This window comes from Pteropus alecto, unplaced genomic scaffold (genome assembly GCF_000325575.1).
Source record: "Pteropus alecto unplaced genomic scaffold, ASM32557v1 scaffold5, whole genome shotgun sequence".
In the NCBI taxonomy this organism is placed as follows: domain Eukaryota; kingdom Metazoa; phylum Chordata; class Mammalia; order Chiroptera; family Pteropodidae; genus Pteropus; species Pteropus alecto.
The window spans coordinates 11095815-11108708 of record NW_006441953.1 but is presented as its reverse complement, the minus strand read 5'-3'; the positions used below and the strand labels follow the sequence as shown (position 1 = coordinate 11108708).

At 33.6% G+C, this 12894-nt stretch overlaps 1 protein-coding gene across 2 annotated transcripts in view; it reads right to left on the bottom strand.

Moving 5' to 3' along the window:
* The window catches only part of ARAP2 (ArfGAP with RhoGAP domain, ankyrin repeat and PH domain 2), a 159002-nt gene that overhangs the window by 128711 nt on the left and 17397 nt on the right, over nucleotides 1-12894 (bottom strand). For both annotated transcript variants that reach the window (XM_006918943.2, XM_015595043.2), the window contains exons 3-6: nucleotides 9992-10050; nucleotides 8822-8901; nucleotides 8012-8103; nucleotides 6162-6518 (exon numbers count right to left, since the gene is read on the bottom strand). In XM_006918943.2, coding sequence (XP_006919005.1) covers nucleotides 6162-6518; nucleotides 8012-8103; nucleotides 8822-8901; nucleotides 9992-10050 — 588 coding nt within the window. The remainder of the gene's footprint in view (nucleotides 1-6161; nucleotides 6519-8011; nucleotides 8104-8821; nucleotides 8902-9991; nucleotides 10051-12894) is intronic.

The following is a 12894-nucleotide window of genomic DNA, read 5'->3' as shown; positions in this document are numbered from 1 at the left end:
AAAAGTACAAGGAATTTCAGAAAGAAAAAACAGAAAATTTATCAAAGAAATAAAACAAGAAAATCTCTCAGAACTGAAAAAACAGGCTCTATATAAAGGATCAAGAATCAGATTCTTAGCACCAGTTCTACAATACTAGAGATCAGGGAAGACTACGGACTGCTGATCTGGAGATATTCTTTTCAATCAAGATTTCCAAACCATGAAAAATCATCAATAAGCATACTTAGAAAAAAAATGACACCAACATGCAAGATCTCAAAAAATATACCTCCTATCTACCTTTTTTCAGGAAGCCCCAAGGAGGGAGGGTGTGGGGTGAGGGCAGTGTGCAATGACATGAGATTGAGGAAAGACAAAAACACTAGAGAGAGGCGTAGAGAATTCCCAGGATAATGATGAAGAGAATCACAGAATGCTAACTGTGCAGCAGGCCTGGGAAACAACCAGCTCAAACTAAACAAGTTTTCTTAGGAGGCTGTAGGATGATGAAACTGATACATACATGCATTTTGGTCACTTCACAGATGTATATTTCTGAGGAAGAATATTAGGATAAATGAATAACTATATACAATATTAAGCAACCAAGAAATAAATCAACAACTATTAATTCCAAGAAAAACTAAAGGTTGCGAATGAAATAAAAATTAATTACAATATGCTTCATAGCTCATCTACACAAAGAATATAAAACTACAGATATTACCTAACTTTTATGTAACTTTATTAAAAGGATGATTAATAAGAATCATTGTCTATGCCAGAATAGAATGTAGGAGAGACAGTAATAAAAATGAATAAATATCATATTCCATGGTAGTACCTCAACAGTTAATTCCTAATACTGAAAAGTAAGAATCAGTATAAAAATATTATTAAGATAGACAAAGTAAATACCAAAAGAAACTACTAAAAGAGTTGAAAGTGGCTCTCTCCTGTGAAGAAGTAGAAGGGGAGAAAAAATTTGCTATTTTGTTTTTTTAATAAGCCACGTAGAACTTTCTGATTCTTTAAACTTGTGTACTTTTATAACCACCAAAAATTTTAATTTTGAAAGTTTAATGTGAACACATGATCTCTTTACATTACATATGCCAAGAAAAGAACTGGCTAGAACTCACTTTCAGTAACATTAACAAAGGAAACCTGAAATAAAATGATGCACTTCTGAAGAAAAAGAAAACTGAGGTTTATTGAGCCCTGATTAAGTAAAAGGCCTAATGTTACCTACTTTTCCAACTGATCCCACAGACGAAGTCTTGACCTTATAGTATGATGTGGGAAATGGAGGTTCTGAGACGCTGAGTCACACAGCAAATAAGTGATAGCTTGAAACTCTAATTTTAATCTGACTCCAACGCCCTCATTTATTTCTCTGCATTTAGACTGAAATAAAGCCATGTTATTTTAATAAACACTAAAACTAAAAATTTTTCCCTCAAACTACAAATAAAATATTGAGGCTTTTTATTTGTTTGGCAGTCTTTACAAGTGATGATGATTTGATAAATGGCCAACTAGTTTGTCAACACTATAAAAAAGATACTTTTTACCAGAGATTTAAGTTCAACAAGGTGATGGATACATAACACCTGGGTCGGACAGAGACTTGTCAACTTTGTGCTAACAGCTGCTTTTCACTGAAAGGCCAGCCACAGGCCAGCATTCTCATAAGATTTGCACTCACACCTGTGTACGGTGGAGGTAAAATGGTTCCACTAAAGCGGTCTTAGAGACACTGAGCACTGGCTAGAAAATCAGTTACTGACAACATCACCAGCAGTATAAGCTCGGATCTGCCCCCTAGTCATGGGCACCGGCTTCTTAGTAATCTGGCTCCTAACCACTGCCTGGGATTTGACTTCTTCTTGGTATTTGACCACTGGCGTTTTCATTTTCCCTAAGGTCTCTGTTCAACTTGAACTTGAAATTCACTGGCAGTTTCTCTTTCCTGATCCTACAGCCCAACCTCACATCTTCTATAAAACAACTCCAACTAACATATACTGTCCATCTCACAGACTTCAGGACGTTCAGATATTGCATACGTTAGTACTCTTTCACTCCCTGTAGCTGGAAAAGTAGTTCATCTAAAAATGCCAGTTCAAAATGTATCCATTTCCAAAAACCAACAGAACTGTGGCTACTTCTCCCTATCAAGTCTATCAAGAAATGCTTTCTCAACCCCTCTGTAACCTCATGATTCTGTACTCTGTGGACCTCTCTGTCTTTTGCCTTTATTTTTATTTTCATATTTTTTTCTGTTCTAAATGGAAAATACAAAAAAGAAACACATTTTACTTATCTTTGTTCTTCTCCATAAATTCTTAAGTATATTTTTACTTAAATGGCTGAATTAGCCTCACATGTTCAGCTTCTGCTGCTGTCTCAGGGTCACATTATCACACAATGCTTCCCCATGATTAAAAATTAATACTATTTTTTTAAAGAGAATTTAGTTGACTGCTTCTCAGCCTTTTGGCTAAGATCAAGTGGAGAATTCAGTTGAGTAAGAAATAAAAGTCCTAAAACATCTTGTCAAGTAAAATATTAACTCCTCAAGATATACTGCAGTTTTTAAAAATATACTCTGTGCTGAACAAACATCTTTAGGAAAGAGCAAGTTGAAGTCAAAAGGGTTTTCTTATTGCAGATATTCTTGGATATTTCAATATGTGCATCTCCTGGAATGGGTACAGCATATTGAAGCATGTTTTCTTTTATAACTCACAGGCTTCTTCCTCTGAGTTACATATTTGGAAAATTCTGGAATAAATTATATCCAGTCTTTCATATTTGCATCTAGTCATATTTGCTGAAAAGCTTGAGTTTAGTAGCTACAGCTAGAAAAGGGCAAGGGGAGAGACTTGCTTTTAATCCTTAAAACTCAGTGAGTTTTATAAAACAGGTACTATTTATTAAGTTTTTCATCTGCTTGACCTACTTGAAATACTAAAAAAAGACCCAAGTTCAACATTTTATCAAGTTTCTTCCACACAATTTTGTAAACCAATAGTATCGGGCTATATTATAATTAGATCATTCAAATATTTAAATAAATTTCATACTTTAAGCTAAATAGGAAATGTTTCAATATTTGGTTGCATAATGTTACACAATTATTTTCTTACTAAATATCAGGCCATTTTCACATGTTGTTCATTAATTCAGAACTAGCATTTCCATTTCAAAAGCAAACACATACTCAATCATGTGGAATAAATCCAGATTATAAATTTGATTATTTTGTTTAATGTCACTCATGACCAAGGACAGTTTCAAACAGTACGTGGAGGATAAAACTGAGTGCAGTTATTTGTTTTTAAACTGTGTTCTGACAATACATGTGTCTTTAAGAAGGAAACAGAATTATAACAAGAACACTGAGAGTCCACTGCTCTGTTAATGTATACCAGCACTATCAATGGCACCTGCAGATTTTCACCCAATATAGTGTTTAGAATTCAGTTTTACAAAATCCCTATTAAAACAAACAAACAAACAAACAAACAAACAAAAAACCTCGCTGTTTTAGGAGAATTTAAAGAAAAAAATAAGGTTAATGCTAGGGTTTTTTTTTACTCATTCATTTAACAGCAAACACTAAGAACATCTACCACGTGCCAGGCAGTGTTCTAGCTACTGATGCCACAGGAAACAAAAGCCAATACAGATGCTGTGCCCATGGAGCACACAGAAAATAAATAAATCATCTAGTATATGAGGCCCAGAGAGAAAAATTAAGGGAGTGATGGGGTGGTATGAGAGAGACAGAGATAATTTTAAATTTAGTGTCCAAGGCCTCAATGCAAAGGAGACATTACAGCAAGAACTTGAGGGAAATAAGGTATAAGCCATGCTGCTCTCAGGTGAGAGAGCATTCCAGGCAGAAAGAAGAACAAGTGCAAGCATCCCTGAAGAGGGCTCTTGCTTCTTATTCCTTTTATGTTTAAGAGAATAATAGGAAGTGGTTTCCTTATTTGGGGATTGTTCAGGTTATAATTTTCTATTTGGGGTTCAGGGGAGATGGAGGAAAGTGGTAGAAGGTTTGAGGCAACTATCTAATCTGTCTTGTGACTCTATGGCCCACAGGCCAAATCTGGCCCATTATCTGTATTTATAAAGTTTTACTGAAACACAGCCTCATGCATCGGCTTACATATTCTCTATGGCTGCTTTCATGCTACGACTGCTGAGCTGCTGATGTCCCATAGAGATCATATGGCTGTAAAGATTAAAATATTTATTATCTGACCATTTACAGAAAAGGTTTGCTAATATCTTTTCTATGGAATTCAGAATGTCATCTAAATTAGCGCTGCCTGCACCAAAGAGACATGTGACCATGAGTTAAACAAAGCTTAGTAACCTTGCATAAGGAATCGGTAGGCATCACTTTTTATAACTAATGAGCATCTCAAACAACCTCACAATGGCCTATGGAGTCTAACTGTGAAAAGGAAAAATTCAGATTCTACTTCTAGTCTAATAAATACATGGTTCTTGGCCAGTTACACATATTTCTATCCAGTCATAGCAATATAACCATGGAGAAGAATTTTTTTTAATTTCTTAGTGATATAACAAGCTCTTTTGTTTACTTTCCTATCTCCATTCATCCAGGTACCCAGGAGAAAAACTTTTAAACCCAAAAAGTTTCCCCTAAAATACAAAAATATAAATCAGAAAACTTAGAGCATCTAACTGTAGGCAGGTTCAGAATAGAAATGATGGAGAGTCAGGTTCTGATAGAGAGAAAGGGAAAATGTTCTAACTGTCCCAGAGATGGCCAATAATGGGGAAGGTTCTGCAGTGTGCCCAGAGAATAAACAGACCAACTCTGCAAACAGCAAGGTGCCACCAGAGTTCAGGAGATCATACAGAAAACCATAGCTGCTAAGGGCTCAGGACCCAGAGTCTGCTAAATCTTCTGGTGATATTTTGAGAGAGCCCTAGGATCTCTCTAAACACTTAAATTAAACAAAAATGAAAGATTTGAGCACATTCCAGCTCACTGTTTCATTCCACCAGTATGTATGTTTGAGCGCTGACTCATTTTTGCTATTTGACTTTGTCATCCTAATGTAACCAGAAAGGAACTAATACTAAGAAGTACTCTGCTTCGGTTTATTCAACATCTAGTTTGCTAAAAGAATGCAATTCTATGAAGTATTAACCACATAATTATTAACCATAAAAGTGTTGGCGTTTGAGTTTTTTGTTGTTGCTATTTTGGGTTTTCTTTTCTTTCTTCAGAACTCACTAGTCAACTGATGCTCCTTCTGGTAATTTTTTTCTAATACAATTTATTTTAGGTCAAATGAAGGCTTTCTAGAAATGTGTACATTTGGGAGGAAATAGAGAAAACTAGCACATTGTAGAGACTCACCATGTTAATTACTTAAACATGAGAGGTTTAACCCCCAAATAATTTAATAATCCATAAGGAATATTTCAAACAAGTATTTTAAAAGACATCCAAAAATAAAAATGCCAAAAAAAAAAAAAAATCTAATTAAACATTATCCCTCCCCAAAGATTTCTCAGTACTAGAAAATTCTTACAGGACATAAGTTTCTCTGTAAACAGAAATGATAAATCTGTTTGAAAAGTATAATATTCAAGAGACCTGACCTTCTGTGCAACATGAAAAATCAAAATATATCAATAATGATGAAGCCCTAAATCTAACAATAACATACTTTTCCTTAATTACAATAAGCCTTGTATTCCCAAACAGAACACTATTATGATATGAGCAAAAGCTAAACAGTGTGGGCTGAGTAATACTAACTCAATCTGTGTTGATTTTCTTTACTACAAATTGGGACACAGAATAGTGTATTTTGGTGCAAAGTTAGAAACTAACCTTAAGAATCTAGAGGTGAAATAATAACTTCCAGTTTTAACTGCTCTTCAGAACCTTAACCCAGCATTCCATCTAGCACACTGCACATGTTCCTCCCTATGTCTAAAGAATGGCATTTATTTACAAAAGCATGTTGCAAGTACCTAAAAACTGGATCTGTAGGCACAAGGGAGAGGGGGTAGGAAAGGATGGAGAATGGCAGCAACCTAAAAGGTTTAGAAATAATCTAGAATTTTTAAAAATGTTATCTATGAAAAAAAAAACAAACAAAAAACGACTACATACATACCCTTGAGGAGAGAGTTTGTCCAGCCAGCCTGATTTAACCTTCCTGGCAGATGATCCATAAAAACAGGCATAAGGAGATATTGCGTTTGAGGAAATGGCTGATGATGACTCAGCATTTCCACTTGTCGAGCTTAACGGATAACTGTGCCTAGTGACAGGGTCCAAATTCAGTGCTTTCTGAGTCCTAGATTTAGATGCCTTTGAATTTTTTCTTCTTAAACTCTGAAAGCATTCTTCTACTGTTGAATATTCTGAATCTGAAGCACAGCCTATCGGAAAACTTTTTTTGTCTTCTCGAGGTATCCAAATATCTTCCATCTTGTCTTCACTTACATTCTCTCTCCTGTTATCATATATGCTGAACAGAAAAGTATAGTGTAAACATTTCAAAGTGCTACATGTCATTTAAGCTGTCAGCTACTTTTTTAAATTTATAAACTACCAACTGCAGAAATTTAAGGCCAAGAAAATCTTAAATTAACCCACGTGATAATTTAAAAAACTCTTCCAGAAAAATTAAATAGAAATCTCTCATTATCCTAAGACATCTCTGAACACTACTAGGCATAGTATATTTTTTCTTACGTATCATGTAATATATTTCTTCCAAAGGTTGGGTGCGGGTAGTAAGGATGGAGACTGACCATACTTTTGCATCACAACTTAAACATCTTCACCGGCCCCACTTAGCGGCCAGCCCAAATCCTAGTGCCTGGGCAACATCATGAACCACTAACTTACCTTTCTGGAGATCTTACTTCCAAACTTGTTACCCCTTCTCTGGCTCTCCACTAATCAACTCCAAGGACCCTATGTTCCACTATAATGTACTAAAACATGGACTAACTGTGAGTGGTGATAGCCTTAGTATTATTTTGCACCGCTAATGAGGAAAAACTTCACCACCATGCTAACTAGAAAATGAGAGTCAGGGTATACTCAGAAGGTAAAAGCCGGGTAGCATATAATATGTACTATAATATATTCATAATAGCTAAGCATATTGCTATAAATTTAAGAAATAACAAAATAGACTCACTGAGTAATTTATGTATAATAAAACTCATTACAAAGTATTTTTTGCTAATCAATAAAACAGATGTATCTGGGGGTCAAATTACGTCCTTCTAGATATGTTCTAAAAACCATTACTTCCTTAAAGAATGATTTAGCCTGGCCCCTTCTACATTTTCCATAATAAGAGGTCCACATCAAATGCTTGCTGAAGATACTCAATTAGTATTTTGGTATCATCCTTAAGTTTTAATATTTTCCTTAAGTTTAGTTTCAACTCAAGGAAACCCACAACAGTGCTGGCCTTGGAAAATGAAGAATAAAAAAGAAGATAAAACGGACGTCAAATAATGATCCAGCACACCAAATCCTAATAAAGCTGAGAGAAAAATAAAATTTAAGTTGGTGTCTTAAAAACTCTAATTTCATGTGTGATTCAAATAACTGAATAATTGTCAATGCTGAACTTCCAATAGAATACTACATTACATCCGTAAAAATTCTGCACCTCACATAGTGACATTTTTTGCACTGCCCTTTTCTTCTTCATATTAACATAACTTCTCATCTTAAAAGTACAATCCTAGTCACCTCATAAATGACACTGTGGAGCAGAGAGTGGTTTCAATAAGAGAAAAAACAAAAATAATCTGCTACAGAATATTACTATATTCTTGATTTACAGACTAAATTCAATTATTAAAATGAATTCTGTTTTTGAAACATTTAAAAAGATTTGAACTTACCAATGTAAACTATTTTCTTAGAAATATATTATGAGCAAGAAGTCAACATTTTATTCAAAAGAATTAATCATCATCAATCATGACCACATACCTTGATTCGATAAAAAATGAGTTTCTTTCAGTAGTTCCTTCCCCTTTGGGTTTTTCTTCATGGGTCCAAAATTCATTCTTTATAGACCTCTTCTATAAAAAAAAAAAAAAGAAATGCACTTTTTTTAAGGTTGCAATATTCTACAAAGATCCACAATATCTAGGTCTAGTTGTAGTAAAGAAATAACTAATTGCCTAGATCAATTTTCAGTAAAAATTTAATTAGGGAGATAATATTAAACAGTAGCTTTTCATGACTTTTTTAAATATTTTATTTAAATCATTAATAACAATCATTTCAACTAAGAAAAACAAAAATGCTAATCGACAATAAAATGTTTACTTTTACTTTCCCACTTACATTTTGTCTTCTAGCTTTTCTTTATCATTACCCAGAAATAAAATAGCAATTGAGCACAAGTACTGGATTGTAAAGACTAAGGCATAAACTGAATAATTAAGATATGGAAATAGTTAGAAGTCTGTATTTGTGTATAAAGGCAAAGCAAAATCTAGGAGGGGTTATCTATTTGCTTTTCTTTTACTGGGTTTTGGGTTTGTTTGTTTTTTTAAGTAACTTGTGGAAATTTTTGAAAACCTATTTCTAAAGTCTAACTGAAAATGAGTTTCTGTGATATATATTTAAAGATATAAATTTAACATGATTTTACTGAACAGTATTTTCCTGACTGAAAAGTTCATTCTTCAATAAAACATTCTTCAAACAGCTTACAGGAAAATGAAGTGGCAAATATACACAAAAGAGAAAAGAACTGAATATGAAAAAAAAATTAAAAGATATGAGACTAACCTTGGAATTTTCTAGTCTCTGGAAGATAAAAGTCTCTCCATAAGGAAAGATGGAAGATGAGTTCTCCTCATTTGAATCTTCTGCAGGAATTACAGAATGAGAATGGAAAGATGTGAATAATGTGAATTATTATTTTTAAAAAAAGGTATGTGTTTAACTATTTTAAAGCGATATTACAACTTAAGCTTTTTTCTCTGAGAGTCCAAAATTATGCTCGGAATTTTTATCCCCTAATCAAGTCTCTCCATGATCTTGATGTAGCATTCACTGTATATGTCCCTTACTTCACACTATGACATATTACTATTTTTTTAGTGTGATATATATGTCCTTGCTATCCTCTAAGATTCACATTAATATAACGAAGCACATTTTCCACATACAATGAAAATTTTCATGGTGCCAATTATGTTAATTCCTAATTAAGAGAATTGTATTAACAGCTGAAAATTAATCGTAATTCTATAACTTTCTATAAATTATAAAAGTTCATTAACTAGATGTTATACCACCCAAAATACCAGAATCTACTTAATATAATCCCTCTAATTCCATAGCTACTAACACATGTGTAAATAAAATTATTTCAAGAGAATTTCCACCATCTTTGAATTACACCAATCTACAGGAAAAGATTCTCAACACTTGCATTTTCTAATACGGCAAAAAAAAATTAAAATAAAATGTTAAGGTTCAGTAGCCAAGCGTTTGGATCTTATTGTTGAGGAGAACGTTCTTTAACTTGTAGAAGCAGAATTTTTAAAAAGAAAGAAAAGCCTCTGTCAATGATCAATTCACCAGAGCAAAGTCAGCCCTTTCCTGTTACCATGGCAAAATTACTTCCCATAAATCTATGTCCTGTAGTTCAGACTGTCAGAAACTACTTAATTCAGTTAAATGCCTTCGACTGTGGCTAATGATAATGAAGCTTGTACAAAAAAATCTTTTTATATTGCCAGATGTAAATTTCCAGGAGTTTGCGTGTATAGTAGTGCCTTTTAATGCACTCACTTTTAAAAGTGTCCGAAGTAATATGAACCCTCCCTAGCAGACAGTTATTCCCATTATTCCCTATTCTGCAGGTGGGCTGCCTTCTCAATCACAATTTAAACACATTTAAGACTATCGAATGAGTGCTAATTTACAGAGATTTGCAATGCTAAGACTCACTTTGCTGTGTCACAGACTTTCCAGTTGAGGTAGCAACATTTCTTCTCTCTCGGAAATAGCTTAAAGCAAAGAGAAAAATAGATAAGTTAAAATAGGTAAGTAAAAATAGGTAAGTTTTAATCTTGAGTAAAGGATTAATTATAGAGACATACATTCTTTTGAGTAGAAAAACCAATACTAAAAAATAATTTTGAATTTAAATAAACAGAATGGCGAAATTCAACAAAAGTGTTTTTCTGAATAGCGTAAAGGAAGAGATTTAATGAATTTACAAGTGTTTGCTTCTCACATTTATAATTCAGAAAAGCAAATAAACATATTTGTCCAATGCTAGTATGAACAAAGGCAAGTTCAAAATGGCTGTTCTTATCCATCTGAGAAACAAATTTTCTAACTAGAATTCAGTATTTATGTAGTTTTCCATTTTGTCATTAGCTTTATAGTAATGAATAAAAAATGTATCTGGCTCTATGAGCATAATATGAAAATAAACAAGACTTTTTCTCAAAGGTCTTGAGAAAGAAACATTATATATTACAAGTAATGATAATGAATACAACATAACAGCAATAACAAAGGGGGGGGAAAAAACGAATACCTGCTACTATAGGAAAGAATTCTACGTAGTTTTCCAGATAAATATAAGGACCTGGGCAGTGTCCTTAAATACATATCTGCCTAAGTAACTACAAGTAAGAAAATTTAAAAGAACAACAAAAATACAGAAATCAATAAAACAAAATATGGACAACATTTTTAAAATAATTTGTAACCAAAAGCTGGTTCTTTAAAAAATCAATAAAATTGATAATCTGAATTCTACGTAGTTTTCCAGATAAATATAAGGACCTGGGCAGTGTCCTTAAATACATATCTGCCTAAGTAACTACAAGTAAGAAAATTTAAAAGAACAACAAAAATACAGAAATCAATAAAACAAAATATGGACAACATTTTTAAAATAATTTGTAACCAAAAGCTGGTTCTTTAAAAGATCAATAAAATTGATAATCCTCAGGGAAGGAAAATAAAAGATTGAACATAAATTACCAATATTAGAAATGAAAGAGGGGACATCGCTACAAATCCTGCAAACATGAAAGGAATACTTACAGATTATTAAGAAAAACTTTATGTCAATAAATTCAACAGATTAGATAAATTGGAAAAATTCCTTGAGACACAAATTACCAAATATGACACAAGAATAAACAGAAAACTTTGATATCCCTATATCTATTTAAAAAATTGAAGTTAGTGATTAATCACCTACTCACAAAAAACACCAGGTCCAGATATTTCACTGGTGAATTCCACCACTTAAGAAAAAAATACCAACTCTACACAAACTTTTTCAAAACTAGGGGAGGAGGGAGTACTTCCAAACTCATTCCTTAAGCCCAGTATTACTGATATCAAAACCACTCAAAAACAATACTACAGATATATGTTAGATAAGCATTCCTCAAGAACATGGATTCAAAAATCATTAACGAAATATTAACAAGAAAATCCAATATATAAAAATATGACCAAGTGAGGTTTACCCTAGAAAAACAAAATTAGTTTAACATGGAAAAATGTAAGTCACCAAATTAAGAAAATAAGGGAAACAAATCACATGCTCATGACGACAGATCCAGAAAAAACACCTGACAAAATTCAACATCCAATAATGACAAAGATTCTCAGCAAGCTAGAAACAGAAGGAAACTTCCTCAACCTAATAAAGGGAATTAATGAAAAACCTACATCATAACTAATGGTTAAAGATTTAATAGTTTCCCCTGAGACTGAGAGTAAGGCAAGGAGGTCTGCTCTACCTGCATTCACATTAATTCGGTGGTCCCAGCCAATACAACAACATGAGAAAAAGAAATAAAAGGCATGTAGATTGGACAGGAAGGTATCTTATACTTAGAAGGTATCTAGTAAGTAGAAAATCGTAAACAATCTACCAAAAAGCTTCTGAAAAAAGTAAGTCTAGCAAGGTCCAGGATAAAGGGTAAATGCTTTTAAAAGTCAATAATATTTCTAAATATTGACAATGAACAACTGAAAAATGATTTGAAAATACAATTTTTACAATGAAATACAAAAACATGAACTACCAAGGAGTAAAGTTATCAAAATATGGGCAAGATGTGCACACTGAAAAACTATAAAACATTGCTGAGAAAAAATAAAGAAGACCTAAATAAGTGGACAGATATAACATGTTCATAGTTTAGAAGAGTCAACATTAAAATGTCAATTCTCCACATATTGATATAGAGTCAACATAATCCCAAATAAGATGCCAATGGGCTTTCTTTTAAGTGACCGTAATTTTCATACAACTATAAATAACCCAGAATGGTCAGAACAAATTTTTAAAGGAACAACAGAGGCACAACACCTAAAGAAGAGGGCTTTGTGACTTGTACCAAAGGATAAAATAGTTGCATGAATGATGTATAAAAATCATTAAACTGAAAAGAAAGATACCTCTTCAGTAGCTGAAAGAGACCTGTTTGTTCCTGCCTTGAGCACTAAGGAGGATTTTCCTGGAAGGATGAGAGGACGCACCTATCACTCCCAGGGAAATGGCAGCTGGTTTGGACTTGCTTTCTGCTTAGAAGTCTCTGTGGGACTAGGGAGACTTCCAGGTGAAGGCGATAAAGAAGAAGCTGGCTTTTCCAGCCTACTTCTGATCTGGCCCTCAAGAGAGAAGAATTTAAAAGGGCACCTGAGGTGCATTGTTCAGCACAGCCCCACCCAGCCCAGCCTTCCTGAGAAAAGGAGCAGACAGGAATTCAGGGAAGAAACCCGGGGCAAGAGCAAAAATAATCCATTTGACTGGAGACTCAACAGTGTCCAAGAAACCAGAGGAACAGTCTGGAGGGACTGTCCAGGAGAGAAAA